Raw genomic sequence first — 25,042 nt, forward strand, 5'->3', positions numbered from 1 at the left:
AACGACTGGGCTTGAAGTAATTTTATTAATCTCCTTGTTATGATTAACACGGTAATTGATGACAATTTGCTAAGTGGCAGTTTTTAGGAAATGGAGGGAGGGCGGAGAGACAAGATGGAAGATTTGTTCCTATCAATCGTCCACCCAGTGCGGGCGGGTGAAAGCATGAACCACACATCAAAGCCTGAGTCAACCCAAGCATTCCTTCACTCGGGCCGTTCACAAAAGGAGAAAAACATCACAGCGAGCTTCTCCGGCTCTCAGACTAGCATCCTTCTCCCGGCCGCGTGAGCCTTCCAGAGCACAGCAGCCCAAATCCATCGTGACTTGCTTGGACTTTTGAGTTTTCCCGAGGAGATCCAAAATATTTATTGCTTCGTGTTCTCAAGTAATTGGAAAAGGCTCAGAAAAAGGAACGAAGTGCATTGAATACCAAAATTTCTCTTCAAAAACGTTCTGTCCCCAGTTACAATGAAGCATAGTTCCATCGGAGACGTTGGCTGCGTAATTCTGAAATCAAACGAAGACTCCACAAATCACTAACACCGAGAACATGGCTCCTACATAAAACCTCGAGAGGGGCGAGACCGTGGCTGGGGAGGTCAGCCAGGAGAGGGGTCGGGGAGCCCATGGGGGGCTCTGGGGCTGCGCATGCTCTGGACGTCCCCAGCCACCCACCTAGCAGGTCAGCGGATCAGAGTGAACAGTCTCCTCCTTCCTCCCCTGCTCCTGCAGATTCTGGCTCCACAGACGCGGTGGCCACTGAGGCACTGCTGCCACAGCCAGGAGGGGACCTCCGCCACGTGTCCCATCAGAGCTTCACAGAGCGGCCCAGAGACTTAGTAGCCTTCTGTTAGATTTCTTTTATAGATTCTCAGCCTTCTAAGATATCTTTTACATATCAGGCAGTATGTGGTCCATTTTATTCCTATGATTTACCTCCGCGGACCTCTCAAGGGCATCTAGAGTAAGACATTCTGTTTCAAGATACTGTTTTGGGATACTGAGGGTACTGAGAAAAAAGTGCTTTAAAACTTGCTAGTTCTACCTGGAAGGGAGAAAAATCATCTTAAACCAGAGACTGCTGGTGCCTGTGGTGATCAGCACAAGGGGCTCCCTGCTCCCACCCGGGCCTCCAAGAAGTCCTCTCTGTGGGGGACAGAGCGCCTTACCCCTTACATGAGTGCACACAGCTCCCTGCCCTGTAGTCTAGTCGCCCGGGGAGCCAGGATGCTGCAGGTGCCAGAGGCCTCTTGTCCAGGCCTCAGCTGGCCCCGTGTCTCCTCTCTCTGCCCCCGAGTTCTCTGCTGCGCAGCACCCCAGTGAGAGCCTGGACGTTTCCCTGGGGCTGGGACCACTCTGGGTGCCCCCTGGCCTCGCTGACCCAGCAGGGTGAGTGGGACCATGGAGACAGTTCTGCCTTTATCAGGGGAGGGGGCGACATCACCTCCGGCCTTGAACTGATGGTTGGAATGGGTAGTACAGGGGCAGTGACATGTTTCAGTCCACGGAGGCCGTCAGAAATGGCTCGTAATCCTGGTCTTGTGCTCACTTAGCTGTATGCAGCCAAAAGAGGAGACTCCAAAATCCGAGAAGTGGTCAGTGGGAATGACCCAGAGCTGCAGATTTTCGAGCCGGCATGCAACCCGCTACTCCAGCCTGCATTTCAGTCTCATTAGCTTGGTGTTAGGCAGCTTACGCACTTACCAGGAACACATTCCTAGAGCAAATCTTGAAACAGATGAAGGAACAGGAAAATGACAGAAAGCAATTCATTTACACGATCCCTAGAGAAACATCACTGAAACACGGCAAGTTGGAGACCATCCACTGACAACAAATTTACAACAAAAACGGGATTATAATTTTCCTGAACTTTGGATAATCTTCAAATTTCTCAAGGTACCACCTAAAATCAGACACACAAAAAAAAAACACACTAAGAAAAGGAAATGATTTTGTCACTTTTCATTATGCAGGAGTACAGAGATTTTTAAAAGTAGTAATAAAAAGTTCGGCATTTCAGGTGCACAGTTTGATTCTGCCTGTGTCGCGAAAGCAGGATTCATGCTGGCCACGAAGGTTACTGGCGTGTGAGGGTGCCGATCAATGCAGCGGGGGGGGTGGGGGGGTGGGGGGGTGGGCAAGGTCTGCAGACCCCGGGAGCATGCAGACTGGGGCAGAGGACTGGCACTTGTGGTGACTCAGATTCCCGCAGGAAGTCTCCCCAGGAGAGGACCGTGCCTCCAGACCGGGGTGGGGGAGATGTGCGCCCAGCCACGCGCCCCGGGGGCTCTCAGACAAAGCTGGGAGAACGCAACGGAACCCTGCACTCGGAACAAACAGGTATTTTCAGTTTTGGTATGAATGACACCAGCCAGGCTGACGCCCGTTGGTTCCGAGGTACTGGCTGGCTGGGGAGGGTGGTGGCTAAGTGGATGGAGTGAAAACTTCAAGTAACTTGAGGAGATGGAGAAATGGGCAGAAGAGAAGGAGTTTCCATAAGCACAACAGATAAACTCATGGTGGAAAGCGACTGTTTGTTTACAGGGCAGAAACAGGTGGCAACAGCCAGCGGCCAGGGAATCGGCAAAATCTGCCGGTTTCAGGTAAGTTTCACGCTCAGTCTGCAAATGGGGAGCCCCAGCATGTCTGCCTGCTGGGTGCGCTTTCAACGGCCAGAAAGCCACCGAGTGGGAAGCTGGTGGGTGGACTCTGGAGCAAGCGTCACTTCTGTCGCGAGGCCACGGTCACAGCCCTTCTCTTCCACATCAGTGACCTGCCTGGAGACAAGGGCGCCTGCCTCTCAGCGTGGGGCGCTCACGACTGCAACGCCAAGTACGGGAAAAGGTGCCGCATGCTCTCTGGGTACAGAGGTTCTTGGGGGCCTGTGCCACCCTTTGCACATGTCCTCCCCCCCCCCCCCATTCATATGTGAAACACCTAGTGCCTGTTGTTGCAGTATGAGGGGGTGGGGCCTTTGGGAGGTGGAGCCTTCAGGAATGGGATCCTGTCCTCCGGTCCCCCCCACCCCCCACCCCCATCATGCGAGGGCACAGAGAGACGGTACCCTCTGCAACCCAGAGTGGCCTTCACCAGAACTCCACCATCCTGGCCCCTGACCCCAGACCTCTGGACTCTAGATCTGCGAGAAATCTACGTTATTCAGAAGCCGAACGGACCAGGCCTGCTAGGACCCGGGACCTTCAGCAGCGCCACGCACTGTGCACGGGAGCAAAGGGCAGTTCAAAATCCGCGAAACCAGGGCAGCGAGGCCCACGCACGCCCACGGGATTGTCGCATGAGCGGCTGAGCTCCGTATGATGTCGGACTGCGTCAGACTTTTCTCCCCCGATGAGGACGGACGGGTTTGTCAAATGTGTTAAATTCATCTCACAGAAACCATCATATAGAAATAAAATTTACTTTGTTAAAATGATTCAGCTTCTCGCATTCGCGTACATCCCTGGGATCTTAAATCCACCTTGAGAGACTGTATCTTAAGATACATAGACGTGCGTATGTATCAGTCTTTTTAAAGGGAGGGCAGCACCATTTCTACTTTTTCTCCCTTGTTGTTCTGTCCCTAGAATCGAAGGTGTCACTTAGGTGACACTGACATGAATTTTTTGTCTTGATTTTATTCTCGCTGAGCCCGAACTAGGGTGGAAAGTGAGATGCTCCTGACGAACGGATGCCCACTGCATCACATTTGGCGTCTACTAAGTTATTCTTTAAAGCATTGACTGTTTTTCCGGCTCACAAACAGCCAAAGTATCCCCAAGCTCCTCTCGAACAAGTCTTCCCCTGGTGGACACAGGCCACTGAGAAGACAGGAAGCGTCCTCCAAGTGCTCACAAGTCACGTCTTCTGTTCAAGTCTGGTGATGGGAGCTGTGAGAGAGGAAGTCTTTCATAAACCTATTCTGGTGTGTCCTTATATGTTTAGGTCATTATGCCATCTGTCATAGTGTCTTGAAGACGTGCTGACTTCATTTTTCTAAGTGACATTAAATTTAATGGGATGAGGGCACCTGGGCGGCTCAAAGTCCAACTTCGACTCAGGTCATGATCTCATAGCTCGTGGGTTGTCGCCCTGAGTTGGGCTCTGTGCTGACAGCTCGGAGCCTGGAGCCTGCTTTGGATTCTGTGCCTCCCTCTCTCTCTGTCCCTCTCCTGTTTGCAGTCTCTCTCTCTCTCTCTCAAAAATAAATAAACATTAAAAAAAAAAAAACTTACTGGGGAAACACTGCATATTTCTTTATTTTATTTCAACAGAGTCCCTTCTCCAAGGCTGCCCTTGACGGCTGGCCTCCAACTTGCAGGACTTTGGTGTGAACAAGCAAACATCTGCACACAGGCTAGCACACTTGGCAGGACGCGGCAGAAGCTTGGGCACCAAGAACGTCGCTCCACTAATGAGCACGGCTGCTAGGGGCTGGCGGGGAAGAGAATGGTATGAAAACAGCCGTCTTTCTAATTCCTTGACATTTTGCCCTCAAAACAGTTTGCTAGCAACTCGGCACAGCTGACCCGATGTTTCTGACCTAGAGCTTAATTATCGGTAAATTATCTGTGAATTTAAATCCCTCACATCTAATTATAGAAATAAATTCGTTTAGTAAAATACTGCTTTGAGAACATTATAATAAGTCAAATACAGTGCTCGGAAGGGCCCCATGGATTGTTTTCTTTTAGTTTAATTAGCTGGGTTCATTGGATTATTAAAGGGAAAAAAAGGATAGCTTTTATTTTGTCCTCAGCTTATAAATCCAACATTTCTGAACATACTGCCACTAAGCTGAATTCATTAGTTTTTCAGCAATTAAAATCGGGTTTGCACTGACATCAATATGAGTAGCGAATGAATGAAAAAGAGCCCTTTCAACTCATGAAGCTTTCCGCCAAGAATACATTTGGGTTTTTAGTACCCTAGACTTTCATTTGGAAAATGAAATGATTTATTTCTGTTTCTATGTTTCCTATTCAAATGTTGAAGAGAGATTTTCCTGTTTTCATTTGAGAAAACATCTTTACAACTGACTTGGCATGCTCTTTGTTCAATCTTCCTCTGATCCAATTTCTTAAAATATCAGTATTATCTCATGTACTTCTACTATTAGAAACTAGCCAATATTTGCTTCTTACTGTCTAATGTAACAAACATTCAAGAATAGCATCTTCCTCCAGAGGTGATGCTGCTCATGAGAAGGTGGTCTCGGGCCCCTGCCAGGGGAGAAGGAGGGAGGGGAGGAGGGGGAGAAGGCGGGGAGGAGGAGGAAGGGGAGGAGGAGGAGGGAGGAGGAAGAGAAGGAGGGAGAGGAGGAGGAAGGGAAGAGGAGGAGGAAGGGAGGAGGAGGAAGGAGGAGGGGAGGGGGGAAGAGGAGGAACAAGGAGGGGAGGAGGGGAGGAGAGGTCCCCAGCAACACAGGACCATCAGGCTGGGCCAAGATCCACTGACTGTTGTGGTCACTGTTATTTTTCTACGAAATGCTTTCTACGAAAGACGCATTCTGCATCAGCACGAGATCTGAAGGCATCCTGGTGTGGCATCATCGGCAGAGGAGGAAGGAGGGCTTCAGAACTCATATGTGTTGCCTTCAGTTCTGGCCCAATTGATTTTAAATGGCTGAAAGGCTGGTGTCCCATTTCCTGGGGCTTCTGTAACAAAGGACCACACCCTGGGGGGCTTCAAGCAACAGGAATGTATTCTCTCCCAGGTCCGGAGGCCAGAAGTCTGAGGTGGAGCGGTGGGCAGGACTGTCCTCCCTCCCAAGCTCTGCCTCTTCCAGCTTCCGGCTTCTGGCAGCCTCAGTTCGTGGTGTCAGCGCATCCCCTGCCTGCACCCTCCCACGGCCGTCCACATGTCTTCACGTGACCTGTGTGCGTGTCCTGACTTCCCTCCTGGTAAAGTCACCAGTCCTACTCCAGTGTGACCTCCCCTTAATGAATTACATCTGTGACGACCCCTGTTGCCAAATAAGGTCACTCTCATGGGTTAGGATGGCAACCTATTTCGGGGAGGGGGACACACAACTCAAGCCATCATAGCAAATCATCCGGTTTTCGGCCACTTTTCACAGTGCATCCCCCTCCTGAGCCCTCCATGGTGGGGGCTCTTCTCTGCCCCCGTCCTTCTCAGCAGCTCTGGATGAAGACGGGTCCTGGGCCCAGTCCCTGCTGTCGGTATGGGGCACAATGGAGCACCTGGCCACGTGGGGTAGTGCTGCTCTGATCTCAACTCGCATGCTTCTGGGGGTAATGTCCACAAATATTAGCTAAACCAACAGTCCAGTTCTGCCCGTTCTCGTCAGTGTCTCTGGTAATAATCCTCTGCATCTTTAAATACGTGGTGAGCCTGGAAAGAAACCTGGGAATTCTGGCTCTAAAAAGTCTGTGTGTTTTCCACTATGCCATGATACCAATCTATTCTTCTGTTGGCTTTTTCCTTCTTCCTCATTCCCAAGCGGTGACAAACGCCATGAAGGAAGACAACATTGCATCTCTACGGATGACTGCCAGCATCAAAGGCCTCCAGGAAATGTTTTTGGGTGAATGAAGCCAGGGAAGCAGGGCAGCACCCTGTCTAGCTCGGAGGGCACGAGCGATCGACGTGGGCACCAGGGTGAGTGCCTGTGCCATATTTCCATCATCGCTGTGGCATCAGGGGAAGGCCTGAGATCTCTCCCTTCTAATCTTTTGTTTTGTTTTGTTGAGAGAGAGAGAGCATGAACAGAGAAGAGGGGCAAAGGGGGGGGGGAGGGGGGAGAGAGAGAGAGAGAGATCAAGAGAGAGAGACAGAGAGAGAGAGAACCTCAAGCAGGCTCCACACTCAGTGCAGAGCCGGACATGGGGCTCAATCCCATGACCCTGGGATCCTGACCTGAAATCAAGAGTCGGATGCTCAACCAACTGAGCCAACCAGGTGCCCCCCGAGATGTCTCCCTTCCAGGAAGCCTGAGGCTTTGTTCACGGAGCCTCATCTCTTCACGTGTTGGATGGGCAAGGCGCTCCCTAAGTTCACGTCAGCTTTAACAGCCTTGGACTGTTTTATATGCATTCCTGTTGGTCAAATGGTGACAGGCCCTTCTGGGGACTGGATAGAGGTTATGGCCCTGCACTTTGGAAAACAACGTGATTTCGAGGGTGCACAGAGCCCGGGAGCCTGACAGGGACCGCGGGGCTGCAGGGCACAGGACGCTTGCATGAAGGAGCCAGGTGCATGGCCAAGTCAGGCTTCCTGAGCACGGCACTCCTCTGCGCCCTGTCCCTGGCGGTCAGCATTCTCCACCGTAAACCGCGGGTTCCCAGTCAGACCACGGGTCCCCTGCCTGACATTTCACTTGACTATCAGGCCCAGCGGCAAAAATTTCAGGAGGCTCAGAGTAGGGGCGGAGCAAATAATGATGCTGACGTGTACCTGTCGGTCCCTTGGAACAGGTTATTCTTGGGACGTGTGCGTGGTTTTGCGCTTGGTCGGCTAACCCACGGTATACACTAGGCTTTGGCAATTCAAATGCACATTAACATTTCAAAGATGGAACTGAAAATTGTTCGAATGAGGCCCGAGAACAGACGCAATGTGCCAAGAGTGTTTTAGAACTTACTGGTGGTGCTGCTGTGCTCGGGAGACTAAAATACAGAAGGTAAAGGCTGCGAAGGCCCCGCCTTGAATGGACCAGCTGGCCAGGGCGTAGCCACACCACTCGACCACCTCCCCAAAGTAGTTGGCTGCTGTTACGTATTCAAATAAGCCTCCTGCAAAGACACACAGGCAAGTGAGGCGTTTCCAACAACGTGATATGTTACTGACCTACGAGGCAGCAGTGGATACGTACCTGGAGAACATAAATCCAACTCCGGGAAAAACAACTCAGAGAATTTGAGTGAATGAAACACCCAACATTACTAGTTTTACTGTCTCATACCACACTTTCTGGTGGCATAAACCTGTATGAATAGCTATGCATTTATCTGAATATAAAAAACTACCCTTTTAAAATCCCTTCACTAGTTCATGAATCACACTGGTAACACCCAAGTAAACACAGAGAACACAGGATAACAATTAACGAACCAGCTTAAGAAGACGGACCTGTACAGGGCCCTGGACCCAAAGTGGAAGAAAATAATAATTTTCAAGGGCAGACGCCTTCCTTCCGTCCTTTGTTCATTCCCTCCTCAATGTTCACAGACCCTTCAGTCTACATCACAGACCAGGCCCTGCTCTAGGCGCTCGGGGTGAACCGGGACAAGACCCTGCCTCCTGTTCTAGAACATTAAACCCCAACGTGATGCACAAGGAAAGCGTGGCATACAGCAGGAGGTGGGCCGTGAGGAGGACCAGAGCAGGTGAGAGGGGCCAGAAGTCAGACTGGGGGTGGAGACAGTCCTGGTCATGGGCCCCTGGCATTTTAGTTTTACCTCCTGAGTATTTAACGTTTTTCAGTTTCAGAGGCTGTCTTGCTTTCTGTTTTGTATCTACTTAGTTCTTTCTATCGTATATTACTCCTTTTCTCATAAGTTCAATCTCTCTTAGTTATTAAACAATTAGGTAATCACTTTATGATCTGTTTCTATTAACTCTAAGATCTCGTGGTAGCACATGTTCTCGTGGGTTCTGCCACTTTTGAGTGTGGCCCTTACTGTGTGGCATGTGGTCCATCGGGCTCCCTGAGGCCTGGGTTAAAGGCAGGTCCCCTCAGGGATCTGGGCTTGTACAGGCTACGTGCATGAGGGCACCACCTCCCTAGGGTCACGTGGGTCCTAATTCACGGCTTGAGGTGCACGTTTGGGCCACAAACCTACGTGAGGGCCGCTGGTGGTTATGGACTCTCACGAGACGTGCCCTGGCCTCCGATATTCACCCAGGTTTTGCCCTCTCGATGATTATTACTTCCTTTTTACCATCCTACCACGTGGATGCATTTTAAAAGATGAAAAAAACACCTTTACCCAATGATTTTAATTGTTTGCGGAGAGAGGACTGGTTGTCTGGTCTATGCTGTCGCACAGATAGGACTAGCTTCCTTTTTCCTTAATAACCGTTCAGTTAGCCAGAATCTGATAAAACAACGGTCACAGCGATTGCCATCAATAATTGTGACTCATGTCAAAAACCTGCGGCCAATACTATGCTTTAGTTATTGGATCCCGACAAAACTGCAACAGCGACGCATCGTGTGAAATGACTTGAGAATCAGCTCTCCACTTTTCAGTACGTACCCCTTGGTATTTTGTATCCAGTCTCCCCTGGTTTCCGGAGATTCCTCAGGATATGGTCGGAATGGATGTTTATCAGCATGCCTACTAACCATAAGCAGAAACCTAAAGATAAGAAAATACACAAGAGTATTATAATCAACAAACTACGAAATTCACAAACCCAAGCATGAATGAACGGTGTTACTATAATCTGTTCTATTCATTATTAGCAAACCACGTTAGCCACAAATGACAGTAAAAATCATTATAATTAATATGTTTCATTTAGAAAAATAATTTACACAGCACTGCTGTTAGGTCTGCTAAATAGAGTTCTGTTTTTCATTAAAAAATTTTTTTTAACATTTATTTATTTGTGAGAGACAGAGAGAGAGCAAGAGTTGGGAAGGGGCAGAGAGAGAGGGAGACACAGAATCCGAAGCAGGCTGCAGGCTCTGAGACATCAGCACAGAGCCCGATGTGGGGCTCGAACTCACGAACTATGAGATCATGACCTGAGCCGAGGTCGGACCCTCAACCGACGGAGCCACCCAGGTGCCCCTAGAGCTCTGTTTTTCTAATACCACTACTGTGTAATCGAACCTGCCCTAAACACGTGGACCTCGTGGCCCATGTCTAAGGGCTGGCATGCTTGGACATGACCTAGGACCCCGGCACAGGGCTCCTTTCCAGGGAGAGGTAGCGTCACCATCCGTGGGGCGGCTTCATGGATTCACTCGGTCCTCGCGGAAAACATGCACGGTGTGGCCGGCCTCCTCGTGTGGCACACGCTGCCCCCGCCCCCGATGGGCTAGCTGCACACGGGCTCCCGGGGTGGTGGTTCCTGGTAGCTCATTTCCAGCACTCCGCTTTTCTTTCTCTATAGCCCTGTTGGAACAGGTTCCTGCACATCCACGGCCTCGCCTGCCACCCACCTGCCCACTCGCCAGTCACACCCCCAGCTCCGCACAGCATCCTCTGCTGCTGGCTCCACGGCTCTCCCTGGACATCCAGTAGCGTCCTGGGTGTTTCCTCGCTGGCTCTGAAAAGCCTTCAGAGGTTGTTCATCACTTAAAAAGGAGATTTATTGGGACGCCTGGGTGGCTCAGTCGGTTAGGCGTCTGAGTTCGGCTCAGGTCATGATCTTGCGGTCCATGGGTTCAAGCCCCACGTCAGGCTCTGTGCTGACAGCTCGGAGCCTGGAGCCTGCTTCGGATTCTGCGTGTCCCTCTCTCTTTGCTCCTCCCTGACTCATGCTGTCTCTCTCTGTCTCTCAAAAATAAAATAAAAACATTAAAAACAATTAAAAAAAAGGAGATTTATTAGTATCACGTGTCTTCATTCCAACAAGAAGAGGTAAAATGCCCAATAGTGTTTTAGAAAAGGAATAACTTGGGGCGCCTGGGTGGCTCAGTCGGTTAAGCGGCCGACTTTGGCTCAGGTCATGATCTCGCAGTCCGTGAGTTTGAGCCCCGTGTTGGGCTCTGTGCTGACAGCTCAGAGCCTGGAGCCTGTTTCCAACTCTGTGTCTCCCTCTCTCTGCCCCTCCCCCGTTCATGCTCTGTCTCTCTCTGTCTCAAAAATAAATAAACGTTAAAAAAAAAATCTTAGAAAAGGAATAACTTGACTTAGTTTGATCACTCTCTGACACTAGAGAAATGCGAAGGTGGGACGGTGCATATTGGTGGAGTTCAAGTCATTGTCAAGGAAACATACAACTGGAGTAGCCTGGTCAGTAATGAGTCCCCAGTCATCCCAGTGGCATGGAATCATCTGTCAGTTACAACAGGGACACGTGACACATTCTGGTCCACAGCCAGGACCAGAACATTTCTGGAATTTTCTGGAAAATTTCTTCCTTCCGATTGCACCAATTATAGGCAGGTTTTTCTACAGAGTTCATACCAAATTTTGCAATATGTATTATAAGTCACTTACTAGATCCATAAATTTGTAGTCGATTCGATACCTGTCTTGCATTTCAGTATGTCACCTCCAGGTGACCTGTCCCGCAGTTTGTGGTTCCAGAAAGAATTATGTTCTCACAATTCCATGTTTGACTTTATTTCTCTTCTCGGAGATAAGCTCCCTTTATCACCCAGGTTGGTAAAGAAAGCTAGTATTTGCGCTCATCTAAGCTACACATTGAACTGTTTTTAGGAATCGTAAAGTCTTGGTATGTAATCTTTTACGTTAACCACTTTCACTGCTCTGAAAAAGTTTTTGTTAGGATATTACTATTATTGCTATTTGCTTAGTTCTTCACGGTAAGAATCATAAATGCTGCTAAATATTTGCGTCATTTCATGTTTATCTCCTTACAAAAACTATAAACTCTATGAAATAAATATAACACCAAAAAAGTAGCCCTGTTTGTTTCCCAACCGTTATATATATTTTTTTCATTTCTGATTCCTTCTGTTCAACGGTAGAGAAGCTGAGAGGTTTGCATACAATTTAGTGGAGTCTTTAATTTTAGACCAGCTTCGGCGACACCTGCAGGTGACGGGGTCTGTCTGCCCTGCTATTGCAAACGACACTGAAATTCACATACCAAGAGGATTCTTTGCTTTGCCGTGGTTCATCAAAAGTAGCCAAACAACTCATCACAGAAATGATTTGCGGGAGAAACTCAAATAAACGTTTAAAGCCTGTATCCCTTCGTTAAAACCTCCCTTCCCTTGTCCCTCACCGCCTGCTCTGGGGGCACCAGGACAGTGAAATGGCTGAACCCCGGGCTCCGCTATTTACTCAGTTTAGATCTTGAGCAGGTGTTTAGCCATCGGATCGTCCCTGTGCCTGTGAAAGGACCCTAATCTCTGCCCTTTCAGGAACGTGGGGCGGCAGGAAGCATGTGTGTGGCTCCTGGCAGAGAACAGGATCTTCTCCACAGGGCGACCACAGCGACCACAGCCCATTCTTCCTCCTTCTCTTGCTGGTTGGGCAGAAGGAAATCAGGTAGTCAAACGGCGGGTGAGGAAAGCAAGCATCTGGGGGCACTGCACCCACAACATAACCTGGGTCTGGCATTTCGTGGAGGCACAGGCTTGTGGAGCTGCCGAGCCCCTTGGGGACTCTCTTGCCCATCCTTCATCTGGCGGGGTTGGGGAGGGGGCACACGCCCACGGCCATGATGCCCAGGCATGATGAGTGAGAATTTCAACTCACGGAAAAAAATACGATCGAGAAACATAAACACGCCTCGTCATCAACAAAGCGGCGCCCCAGCGTGAGGCTCTCCATGATCAGACATTCACGCAGACAGAGGCCAGCGGACAGGGGAAGGCCGTGTCACGGGGCTGGAGCCGGGAGCCACGGGGCGCTCTGAAACTTAGAAGCAATCTCCTTATACACAAGAGCCTCGAGAGGACGTATTGTTTCACACGCTTGCCAATCTTTTTGACTGCTGCTGTTTTATTTTCCTTTTGGCTCAGAACTTACGAGGTTATAATTAGGACTTGAAAATGTACGGTAATTTACATTCACCGATAAGGACGGTAAAAAATTGAAAACTTCGCAAGCCTAAGAGTTTATTCAAGTTAGTATAATCAGAAAACTCTTCCTGCCTCGCTGGAAGGCGACCCAGTCTGACTTCTCGTGTTCTGGAGGAAACCGTGGGAGGCTTGATTTGACGACTCTGTTGGATGACATGGCCAGTTAGCGTCCACGCCCCACAGTCGTAGTCTGCTGTTCTCTCTGCTGGAGCCTGTTGCCCGCTGCTATTTTCAGGCTCGCTTTAGGGACAGGTATCTGTGCTTTTAGTGCCGAGAGGGCGATGGTACCAGGCATTTGTGTCACATGCTGCTGCTGGGACCGCCTGACTCTCCCTCCGGCGCTCGGCCTCCCTGCCGCCAGGTCATGGACCATCACAGACTTTTCTCTTGCTCAACAAGCGTGGGCTTTCTATCTAGGAGCCACCGGGACGTTACAATCCGAGTTATGACTCGAACGACAGAATGCATCACCGGGGCGACACTCACCTACTAGAAATCGGGGATCAGTGACCCAGTCATCCGCATACACCGCATACTGACTCAAATATCTGCTCTGCAAGTAGCCGTTATAGACACAGAACGTGAACGCCAACGTACACGTGTACAGGGGCATCGGCTTTCCTCCTCGGATGAGAAGCGGGAAAATCAAGGACCTTAGGAAATATGAAACAGAAACAAATTTAAATAAAACACAGACCGATGGTCCAGAACATCATTTCCGCAATTCTCTTTAAAGTCTTGGGTTTTTCATCTTGCTTCCTTCCTTGTACACAAGTCATCGTCATACTACTGGTCCTCATTTACTATGTTCAAAGCAGAATTCCTCAATCAAGAATTCACCATGTTCCAGTAATGCTCATCACGGTGTGCAAACTCAGGATTCTAATGATACAGAACGGGAAACAGACATGCTGAGAGAGAGCCGAAGGCTTCCAGAGGCTCTCGGAATGTGCACGATCCTCCCTTGCTCTAGTCTGAGCAGTGGGATGTGGGGACACCATCATGTCCTCAGTCAGCACAGTGGCTGTATTCACTGAGCACTCACCACCCCACTCACAGCACTCAGAGACACCCGCACAGGAAACACCATTACACCTTCTTGGCAGGGGTGGGGGGAGGGTAGGGAGATAGAACGGACTCACAGCGGTTAAGCAATCGGTCCAAGGTCACAGAGCTCAAGTGTAAACCCAGGTAACTCAAAGGCCACATTCCTCTGTTCCAGCACACTACTGAAAGTTTAGGGAGAGAAAACGTAAGGACAAGTAAGTGACCCTTGTGAAGAAAAGAGGAGGCGATACTGGAGTGTGAATTCCTTCTGTAACATCAATACGTAATACACCGAAAGGGGCCGTCACTACACATCCCATGGGCCTTAAGAGGATAGTAAAGAACTGTCATCTACAACTTTATGCCAATAAATGTGACAATCTGGACAGCATACACAAAATCCTTAAAAGGCACAGGCGACCAAAGCTGACCCAAGGAGAAACCGACAGGCTGAATAGCCATCTCTTAAGGAAAGAAACGGAAGCAGACTTAGGAAGTTCTAACAGGCACAACTGGAGTCAGGGGAGGGGGATGGCTTCGGAAAGGCACAGGGACATTGACGGGAACGCAGCCGTTCTGTATCTTGAATGTGGTGATGATTACACGCGGTCTACAATCCTCAAAATTGACCAAATCACAACAAGGCCACGGTCACTTGCTTGGGTCCTGCCTGGGGCTGCTCACCAGCTAGGCCTGCAGACCCGGGGACAGGGGGAGGGGCTGGGGGGGCACGCGGTCTGTGGTGCGGCGTCTCAAGCCTCACCTGTCCGTGTCCCTGCTCGGAGCGCCACAAACCACCGTGTGGCGGCATTCTGAGTGCCGCCTGTATCCCTGTACCGCGCACCTTATTCTCTTACCGGCACACACGTGTCCCGCACAGACAGGGAAGCGGGCTCTTCGTGCTCGGGAGGTACGGTGGAGTGTGGCTAAGTTTATTACTGCTCCGGACAGCAAAGCAGTGTGGTTCACAATGACGCCTGGGCTCCTCCGGGAGACCACGCCAGAGGTTGGCACGACGGGACTAAGAGGTCACCGCCGCGTTGTCCCCGACACACGGGAAAGCGACGGTCAGAAAAAAACGGAGAACTGGAAACGGAAACGCGTGACACAATTTTACAGAAGAAATGCAAATGAGGCCGCAAGCACTGAAGCTGCCCGGTGCCCCTTCGGTTAGCCGAGGAAAGCCGCGTGCCAGCCCCGAGCTCGCCGCCTGCGGCCAAGAAGCACGTTCAGATGGCAGAACGGTGTGCAGCGTGGGATTGCCCTTCGGTGAGGACGGCTGCTCCAGGAGTCTGGACGCCAGGAGTGAAGTTCAGCAAACCGTCCAAAATCAAGGCCAACGTTGGAGCAAGCCATCTTCCTGGTCCCGGGTGTCGCCCGTACCGCTGAGCAGTGGGGGCCGAGGCTGAGTTGGCTGTAAATGGTCCTCGAGAAGCAACTGATGGTGACAGTGTCTCCGCCATTGAGGAAACACTGACTCGGTACAACCGTGGTGGGATCTGCTAGGGTGTTGTAGCTGCTGGGGGTGGAAACGAACTTGGCAGACTTACACAGCCCGTGCCAATGTCAGGTGTTGAAAGCCACCCTCTGGATCAGCAGGTACTTTGCCTCCCCCCCGCCTCCCGGCAAACTCTATTGCGTGTGACTGAATTAACAGTGTCAGCAGCGAACCTGATGGTCCCTCCCTGGACCTAACCACCATTTTCAGTTCAGAGCCAAGACTGAACGTTTTCTTTATGAGAAAAATGGCCCTCGACCACTATTACTGCGTTTCAAAGGGCTCTGGAAATTAGCCTTTTTTGCTGCAGAGTTGATAGTGTTCCTCAGGGAATTCGACCTAAAATTATAAGGCAAAATATCACTTTTGTGCAAAACCTATGCTATGTTAGTCACTTCAGCAAAAACGGACGTTGTCTGAACCACAGGTCATGCCAGACTACTTTCTGTGCCGTTGAAATCAAAACTGGCAGTGAGATCTCCATTCTCACAGAAACTTGAAATGGATGTGATTTCTCAGCTCAAACCAGAGCTTAGAAATCCAGTGTGTTTTGAACATTTCAAAACCTATTTCACTGTATAATTGAGGAGCTTCCACCAGCCAAGTGGAAGAGACTCATCTACGATGTAATGACGCATGGAAGGACAAACCTCAGCAGAAGAATCTAGAATTCGGAAGGACAACCCTCGGCAGAAGAGTCTAGAATTCCAGAGATGCCTTTCGAGCAATCTGAATACGTTAAATTAAAATCAGAAACTTGTTGGGGCGCCTGGGTGGCTCAGTCAGGTAAGTGTGATTTCGCCTCTTGATTTTGTCTCAGGTCAGGATCTCACGGTCATGGGATCGAGTCCCGTGTCGGGCTCCATGCTGAGCGTGGAACCTGCTTAAGATTCTCCCCCTCCCTCTCTCTATGCCCCCTCCCCCCTGCTCGTGTGCACTCACTCTCTAAATAAATAAATAAAGTGAGAAACTTGTGGACTGAAATTAATATTTGGTAGAACCCACACACGTGAAGACATTTTCAAAGCTAAAGTCTCATTGCCCATCAGCAGTAAGGGGTGAATGCTTACTGTGGGTATTGGGAAGCATGCACACTGACTCTGAGGCCAAAAAAGGGAATGTGACCCCTCCCCCCCACCAAATAAAGAATTCCATGCTTCCCATCACAGCTGTGTTACAAAAATTACACTAAGGTAACAGAGCGTGAATTTTACAAGTATACGTCTTGTGAAATATCTCTTTCTCAATATCCCTTACTTTGTCCCTTGGTCCATAAAGCTTAGAAAAAGCACTATCTGGCCCTTTCTGAAAAAGCAGTTTTGACCTCCAACTGAAATGAAAATAGGAGTTACACTCTGGAAACGTCACTTTGCCTTCCTCAGAAAGCTCGCTTCCTCCACACCCCAGGACTCAGGTTGCAGGCAGCCAGCCCCTTGGGTCTGGGGTCCGTCTGGGCCACGAGGTGGGGACAGCACGCCTGTGTCCTCAGCTACGCAATGGGAGAGAGAGTCGCACTGATCTGCTCCAGAGAGTGTCCTGGGGGAGCCCGGAAAGGACGTGCGTAAAGGACCCGGGGAGAGGATTCACTTCTCTCTAGTCTCAAAGAAGGTGAATTTCAGAAAAGTGGCAAGGACTGGAAATAGGGCCTCAGAAAGGTCGACACAGACCTCTCCTGTTTCTCTTATCTCTGCCCTTGAGGGGACAGCAGTGACCCGGACGTCCACAGGCCTGGCCATAAAACCACCGAGGTCAGGAGAACACGTTGGCTCAGGCGATGCGGCCTATGCCTTCAGACCTCAAGCGGGGAGATAACATCTTCCTCCCCACCCCCACCCCCCCCAGCCGCCTTCCAAAAGGCTCCGTGCACCAGCGTGGGTCAAGTGCTCCTGGCCATGAGGTCTTCAGATGCAACGCACCTTCCCAGGCGAACCACTCTGCTCGATCTTGGTAGTTTTTGGATTGTCTTTCTCCTTTTAGGCTATCCCTTTCAGCTTTACTTCTTTTGCCTTGGAAGTCCATGCAGCATGTCAGGAAGGGTTTCCTTTGTTTTTGTTTTAAATAAATGTTTATTCATTTTTGAAATGGGGAGCAAAGGATCTGAAGCAGGCTCTGCACTGTCAGCACAGGGTCCGATGTAGGACTCGAACTCATGAACCTCGAGATCATGACCTGAGCCAAAGTCAGACGCTTAGCCGACTGAGCCACCCAGGGGCCCCTAAAGGGTTTCTTTGAATTGGGCCCACTAGGAACCAAAATGGTGGGTGGGTGCGGGGGCTTCTGGGCATGAATTTTATCCGAACCTTCATCTAGTCTCTAGACGGACAAGGGCAAACCAAGGGTTGCAGTGGACCCCAGGCGGCTTATCATGGTGTAGGATCTCTTTAAGATGCGGGGCCGGGCTCAGTGAGGAAGGTGGACACGTGTGCTGGAGCCACACGGCACTTGTCGCGAGCCGGTGCTCTGGAGCCCAGGCTGCCTCGGTGATGACAGGCCCGCGTGTCAACAGCCCTCACGTGGTGTCTCATCTGCGTGCACAAGCACCCTTCCGCAGGAACCGTGGGGAATGAACACTACCCCTCTTCGAGAAGAGGTATGAAGTCAGAAATTGAAAATCCCCGAACACCGAAATCATCTGCAAGACAAACTGTGACGTGCTCAGACTTAAAAATACTTTATTTCGGTGATGTGTTACACAAATCCACGTTTGGTTCTGATAATGAGCTGAAGGATATGAAACGGTAAGGTCCCAGGGAGCTACAAAGAGATTCTGTTTTTCAACTCGTCAGATGGAGTGTGGGACTGAATCTGATGCTTTGTTCTCCACCATGTAACAATATCCTATTTATTTTCTTTCTTTCTGTCCCGTGTAAAGAAACAGTACTTACTTTCCATCAAGTTGTGTTTAGCCACGGAAACGTGCACATCTCTGTGGCTGTCGGGCCACCAGGGCTGTGGGACACGTCTGATGAGGGGGCTGGACAGGGAGCTTTCAGAATCTCTGTGGGGCTCCTGTCTGTCTCCCACTTGGGCGAGTTTACAGGCTTGGGCACAGAGCATGATGTATGTGTTTCTCACTGTTCCCGATGAAACGTTCCTAGTAACTCCTAATCCTATACAACATGCTTTTTTTTTTTTTTAACACTTCAAACCTGTTACTATTACCCTATTTAACAGATCGGGACCCGGGGGGCTCAGAGGAGCACGGTGACTTCGGTGACAGACCCACTCAGGCAATGTCACCTTCCCAGGTGTTCTACCTACTGCATCCACAGGACACACTGAGAAGCAGGACTGGGGTGCCAGGGCCGTCCTTGCCTGGCCACCCCACGGCACATGACACGGTCGTTTTCGTTAAGTGTTTCTACTAAGCCAGAAGGACACTGCCGTTATTATACTGATTGACAAAGGGAGGGGGTAACAAGATTGTGTGTTTATGCCTGTATACATCCTTACTGCTTTGAAAAGACAACCCAAACCTCCTAAAGACAATGGCAGACGGGGGAAAAGGATACACTAGAATTGTCAGCGTTTTAAGTGATGCAATTTCAAGTGGTTTTTAATCGCTTCCTTGGATTCTAAGCCTTCTACAAGGAGCACATACTTCAACTGCAGGTTTATTTGCATGTGATACCAGCATGGATTGCAAGTCCTGGCCCCTCATATGTCTGGAACAGACCAGAGGAGTAAGAGGGAGAGAAATGAGGCTTCCCAGGCTGAAGGTCTGTGATCGCCATCGGAAGAGCTCAGGGAGGATCGGGCAAAACTAACTACAAGTAGACACGCAGAGTGTCTGCAGGCAAGTTCCCGGATGGTAAGGAAAACAGAAAGTATTCTGTAAATACCTGGGAAGGGAAATGGATTACCAACAAGAACAAAGGTCACCAAAGCTAGCCTGTGTCACTGTGGTTGCTGCACAGTGGTGACCAGAGCTCCGTGCTCCTCGCCCTCTCAAGCCCTGTGCTGCATGGAGTGTTTCCTTGGGCTACGAGCCAGAGAGACTGATGCCGTACAAAACCCAACTCACTGGTCAGTAAGTCCACGCCCGTGTGCTAGGTGTGGTCTGCTCGGAGGGAGAAATACCTGAGGGGAAGCATCCCCATCAGACGTCAACACTTGGGCAACAACTTGAAATCACGAGCCTTTAAACTTTTAAGGTACGATTTTCAGGTTTCTAAAATGTTAAATGTTTCTTTTCGGACATAGTTATTTACTATTTTAATAGTTTTAAAGTTTTATTGATTTGTTCATTTGGAGAGAGAGAATCCCAAGCAGACTCCGTGCTGCCAGCTGGGAGCCCGACGGGGGTCTCGAACCCACAAAACTTGAGATCATGACCCGAGCCAAAATCAAGAGTCAGAGGCTTAACCGATGGAGCCACCGGGGCGCCCCTGATTTTCAGGTTTCCAAATCCAGATATGAGCTGTGGGACCACGTAATTCACAAACTGAACTATGAGAATTATCTCCTGAAATGTTTTCCCAGCAAACTAGAATAACAACATGTAGTTATTTTTGCAAAGAGAAACAGCATGTTCATCCAGCAAGTGATTTGACTCTCGAAATAGAAGCAATTGGACATCATGTCCCAGGTACAACAAAACATCCCTTTTGGTGATTCGGCAGCCATTTAGGTAACGGTCGACTTAATCATTTTAGACGTTTAAAACTGAGAATGGTTGTTAATTTTAATAACAGGCTGTCACCACTTTTTTTTCTCAACAATTCGACGTCACTGAATTCTACAGCACCTCCAAGATGTGGATCAGTTCCTGTTTGGGTTTTTTTTTTTTCCCCTCTGTAACACTCTTTTGCAACGAACTGCACAGATCCCTATAAGGCCACATACTTAATTAAGCTCTGTGCGCTTTTAAGGCAAGGTTACAGACACGATGAATATTTCACTACCTGTAATTCTATACTTTTGTATAAAAGGTTTTTTTCTCTCAAATTATTTGCGTCCACAAGGCAAGGGCCAGGGGTTCGGTGTATCCCCCACCGCCAGTGTTTCCTGACATCTTCTAACATCATACACGCCATATGCCACTTTTATTTACTTATTTTTTAAATGTGTATTTATTTTTGAGAAAGAAAGAGAGACAGAGTGCCAGCTGGGGAGGGCAGGGAGAGAGAGGGAGACACAGAATCTGAAGCAGGCTCCAGGCTCTGAGCTGTCAGCACAGAGCCTGATGCGGGGCTCGAACCCACAAACCATAAGATCATGACCTGAGCCAAAGCTGGATGCTTAACCGACTGAATCACCCAGGCGCCCCAGCATATGCCACATTTAAAAGTGAGGCTAGGGCCTGGCTCTCCCCAAGGGGCCACCAGCAGAACAGAACAGGAGAAAGGATGAGTCGATGTAGGGGAGATTCTTTGGGGATCACAATCAGGGGTTAACAACAGAATCGAGGTCCTGTAAGGTCACAGATCTGGCTGGGCACAGACCTTGGGGGAGGGTGTTAGGATGACCAGGGCCTTGTGGGCATCTGAAAGTCTGCCCTCCGGGGGCCATCCAGCTCTCTCCCTCTGCCTCAGGGTAAAGGTGGTCACTGGGGCCTCGGTGGTAACCAGCGCCATGTGCTCAAGTGGGACTTCCTGACAACGGTTAAACGGGCAAGTGAATGAATAAATCCAGCAACTCCCTCATTCACTAACTCACTGCCTCGTGGGAAGCAGAAGTTCATGAGCAAGGGCAGCCTTAGGCTCAGTGAATACTGAAAAAACCTGCTTGGCAGGAGAGAGAGCAGCAGAACAGGAGGGCCCAGGGCAGTCTAGGGAGCCATACCAAGGGACTCTGCAGACGCACGGATGCTTGGTGAGTGCCCGCAGGGAACCACTGCCAATGGCCAGCGCGCGCTTGCCTGCAGGACCCCAGGCACCGCTCCACGCACAGCAAAACCAAGGGTGGTGTGAGAAGATACCACCCGAGCCCTCAAGGACCCAGAAGCCCTGCGATCAGCGTGGGAGCTCAGTGCAGACGGGATTCAGGTGCACACTGTAACCATCCAGGGCTGTGGGACTGTGCTGTCTGCCATGGATTAAAAATGCGCCTACAAATGTCCTTTCCTGCCTATGGGGGAAGTGCTCAGGGCCCCGGGACGTTCTTTCCCACACCTATCCCCTCTTCCCCTCCTTCTCTGACTCTTCTGCCAAGAAGATCCTGTAGATTCTTCTGTCTTGCGTTCCTGCACTCCTTAAGGAAGTATCTTGTCTCTACATCCCCAGTAATGAGTATAGTGCCAGGTATGTTAACCAATCTTCAGAAACGTGTGCCGAATAAATGCATGAAGACACACGGGCTGCCCCTCTCCTGTAAGCAAACACCCCCTTTCCCATTGACGGTGGGAAAGCCTCTGCACCTGCCTTTGGTCCTCCCCACTCCTTCAGGTGGCTAAAACTTCCCTGGGGCAGGGCCCTGCCTCACTCCTGGGTGATCTCAGAGCTCAGCATAGGGCCTCCGCAGCTCACAGTGTCTGGTCTTCCTCAGTCTTGTGTCCTGGGCAGGGCCCCGTGCAAATGGCGGGGTTGCACAAATGCTGGCTGGGTTGGCCGGATGCTTTACAACAAGTGCTAAATGCTGTTTGCGTTTCTGTTCCGAGCTCTCGCTTAGGTCAAATGACCGTTTAATAAATTAGTTGCTTGAGTAGAATGGAAAATGTTGATCTTCCCTATTTGAAAACAAATGTCCCAAAACCCACAGGCTATAGATGTACTATAACATGTAGGACTTGAAAATATGGGCTCTGTGCTGACAGCTCAGAGCCTGGAGCCTGCTTCAGATTCTGTGTCTCCCTCTCTCTGTCCTTCCCTGGCTCGTGCTCGCTCTCTCTCTCTCTCTCAAATAAACATAAAAACAAAGTCGGGGGGTGGGGGGGTCGGGGTGTGCCCAGGAGGCTCAGTCAGTTAAGCATCTGACTTCAGCTGTCATGATCTCACTGCTCATGAGTTCGAGTCCCGCATCGGGCTCTGTACTGACAGCTCAGAGCCTGGAGCCTGCTTAGGATTCTGTGTTTCCTTCTCTCTCTGCCCCTCCCCTGTTCATCCTGTCTGTCTCTTTCTCTCAAAAATAAATGAACTTTAGAAAGAAAAGAAAAAAAGAAAAAGGAATAGCCCAGCCGGTTAAAAACCCATGCCTGACCTAGCAAATTCTCTGGAGTCGTTTTTAAAACCACTGTTTTTGGAATCAGGGCTTAGTCTCAACACCCTCTTGTCCAATAGCCTCTGGTAAAACACCCAAATTCTGAGTCTCAGTGGCCTCCCCTATCTGAATGGTCTAGTCAAGCTCTGTCATGCTCAAGGTGACTCTGGCCCCGGGGGACGCTGCATTCAACCAGTCTCCCACTACAGTGAGTTCAGAAACAATTAAACATAATGTTTTAAGTTAAAAAGCTCAACACAGGCTTTCAAAGTTCTGTAAAGTGTTCCCTTTACACATTTTCAGTGTCACGTCTTCAGAAACTCTTGTTGGTACTTGAGACTGGCCACAGGCATCCACGAACAATATCTGGAGTACATGTACATGTGCCCATCTGCACAGTGATATGGAACAGGGTTGCTAACTGTCTACTGAGCATTTAGATTTGCCAGCACTGTGCAGGCATTTTATGGAGTTGTCTTTATTTAAATGCATGCCGGTCCCGCGGGCTGGCACCATCACTGTGCCCATTTCATTGATGGGAAACCTGGTGCAGAACAGCTTTGTAACTTATCCCATGTCCCCCGGTGATGTGGTTGGGATCTGACCCGACCACATAGCAGTCTGACCCCAGAACTTGCTTTTGGCCATTAGAAAAATGGGCGGACACGTGTTCCAGCATGTTTATGGAGAAACGTAGGCAGACATGAGAACTGTACCGACGTTCAAATTGCAATAATGCTCAAACATGTTACAAAGGAAAACTAGCAGTCGGACAACAATTTTGCTTACAGGAATAATCGTGGAGAGTCAGGAACACAGGACTCAGAAAGCCTCTGTTGAACATTTGACTCTGCCTGTTTAAAGCACCTGCATAAACGCAGATGGGGAACACACTGAACCAGGGACTCCTGAAGCGAGAATAGTCCGGAAGATGGGCACACACGGATGCTTCCTTTTTCCTATTTATCAAGTAGGTGTTGTGAGGTGGGACCCAAAATCAGAGAGGTCAAGTCAACTGCCCCCAGTTACAGAGTAAGTGAACCCAGCTCTCTCAGATGCCGAAAACGTCCTTTTAAACTGTGCAGGTGTTTGAAGTCTGAATGAAAATTAAAAAAAAAAAAAAAATTAATGTTTATTTTTGACAGAGAGATATCGCGACATCGCGAGTAGGGGACACAGGGGGAGACACGGAATCCGAAGCAGGCTCCAGGCTCTGAGCTGTCAGCACAGACACCAATGTGGGGCTCGAACTCATGGACCGTGATCATGACTGGAGCCGAAGTTGGACGCTCAACCGAGACACCCAGGTGCCCCTGAATGAAAAATTTTAAATTTTGAGTTGAAACTTTTGTTCAGCCATTTGTTTTAGCTGTGTAAAAGTCAACACTTAAGAGCTGGAGAGAGCCCCAACTTACTGGGAGACCTGAAGATTTCAGGCACAGCCATTTTAAATTACCAAAACATTTGGAAATCTCCTTAAAGATTTTATGTCTTTAAGGTCATTGGCTGGAAAGCTACTCCCACAGTCTTGGGACCCCTTCCACAATGTAGGGGTGAAGGTCTCTGCACACGATGCCTTCGAGTGCATGCAGTCCATGTATGGTAAAGGGGGTATCACCAAGCATGCACTTCTAGAAAACTAGGCTTCCAGCTTGCAGGTGATCACTTGGCTAGATAAAAACAGCTCCACCCACTACAATGAGACCAAAATAGAAAAAGCACAAAAAGGAGCCAAAAACCATTGCCTAAGATAATTTGAGGTCATCTGCATTCACCTTTGGGTCAGATAATCTCGTCTTCATAGAAGAGAACACGGACCAGTCTTACCGTGTAACACACCCATTTCTCGACCAAAGTGTTGCAAAACCAAAACCAAAACCAAAAAAAGCCCTTCTCTTCTTTCCAGTCCTCTTCCCTTTCCAGTCCTCTCTACCCGTCTCCCCCACTCTCCCAGACTAACAGCGCTAAAGGAACCGTCCGCACGCACCGGGGAAGGAGCTGGAAGATGCGGGGTAGAGGGCGAGGGCAGCAGGGACGGAGAGGGGGTCCAGGCGCCCGAGAGGACACCGGGGAGGGGACAGCAGGGAGACAGCACGGGAGGGCGAGCGGAGAGGTGCGGCAGGGAGGGTCGGGGAAGGAGGCACCGGGCGGAGGAAGGAAGGGACGGGGACCAGTGAGGAGGGGACCCCGGGAGAGGGCGCCGGGGCTAGCACAGGCGGCGAGCCGGGCGGAGGGGCGCGGGCCGGCCCGCGGTTACCGTTGCGCGTAGTGGACGAGGAACATGGCCAGGAGGACGCGGTTGGGCGCGTGGCGGAGGCGCTCGGCAGCCGTGCGGGCGCACACCCAGAGCGGCACGGCCAGCGAGGGCAGCTCCTGCAGCGCCCAGGCGGCCCGCGCCGGCACGCCGCAGGCGGGGCGCGGAGACGCGTAGCGCCCGTAGGCCGAGCGCACCAGCTTCAGCAGCACGGAGCCCAGCAAGCCCAGCGCGCACTCCAGGTAGGCGAGCGCGTCCAGGTGGGAGCCCTCGGCCGGCTCCATCGCGGGGGACAGCGGGCGCGCCCCATGGCCCGGCGTCCGCGCCGGGCAACTTATAGGGCGGCGGCGAGGGGGCGGGAGGTGCGGTTACCTGAGGCCGGCGCGGGCCGCAGACGCCGGGCGCCGAG

At 50.3% G+C, this 25,042-nt stretch overlaps 1 protein-coding gene across 1 annotated transcript; it reads right to left on the reverse strand.

Annotated features, from left to right (window-relative positions):
- Window positions 1–6: 6 nt before the first annotated feature.
- On the reverse strand, window positions 7–24,999 carry SRD5A1 (steroid 5 alpha-reductase 1). The gene is made up of 5 exons (XM_027074022.2): window positions 24,637–24,999; window positions 13,184–13,350; window positions 9,225–9,326; window positions 7,607–7,757; window positions 7–1,909 (listed from the first exon to the last, which is right to left on the reverse strand). Exons 1-5 carry the CDS (start codon window positions 24,915–24,917, stop codon window positions 1,843–1,845), a joined length of 768 nt encoding a protein of 255 aa, XP_026929823.1. The 5' UTR covers window positions 24,918–24,999; the 3' UTR covers window positions 7–1,842.
- Between the last annotated feature and the right edge of the window lie 43 nt (window positions 25,000–25,042).

This window comes from Acinonyx jubatus, chromosome A1, assembly GCF_027475565.1.
Source record: "Acinonyx jubatus isolate Ajub_Pintada_27869175 chromosome A1, VMU_Ajub_asm_v1.0, whole genome shotgun sequence".
NCBI classification, from domain to species: domain Eukaryota; kingdom Metazoa; phylum Chordata; class Mammalia; order Carnivora; family Felidae; genus Acinonyx; species Acinonyx jubatus.

Bases quoted from the DNA above. Each gene is read 5' to 3' on its own strand.
- SRD5A1 (XM_027074022.2), bottom strand. From the start codon at position 24,917: ATGGAGCCGGCCGAGGGCTCCCACCTGGACGCGCTCGCCTACCTGGAG. The intron at 13,351-24,636 runs GTAACCGCGGGC...ATATTTCCTAAG, and splicing joins CTCGTCCACTACGCGCAACG to GTCCTTGATTTTCCCGCTTC. The intron at 7,758-9,224 runs GTACGTACTGAA...GTGTCTTTGCAG, and splicing joins TGGATACAAAATACCAAGGG to GAGGCTTATTTGAATACGTA.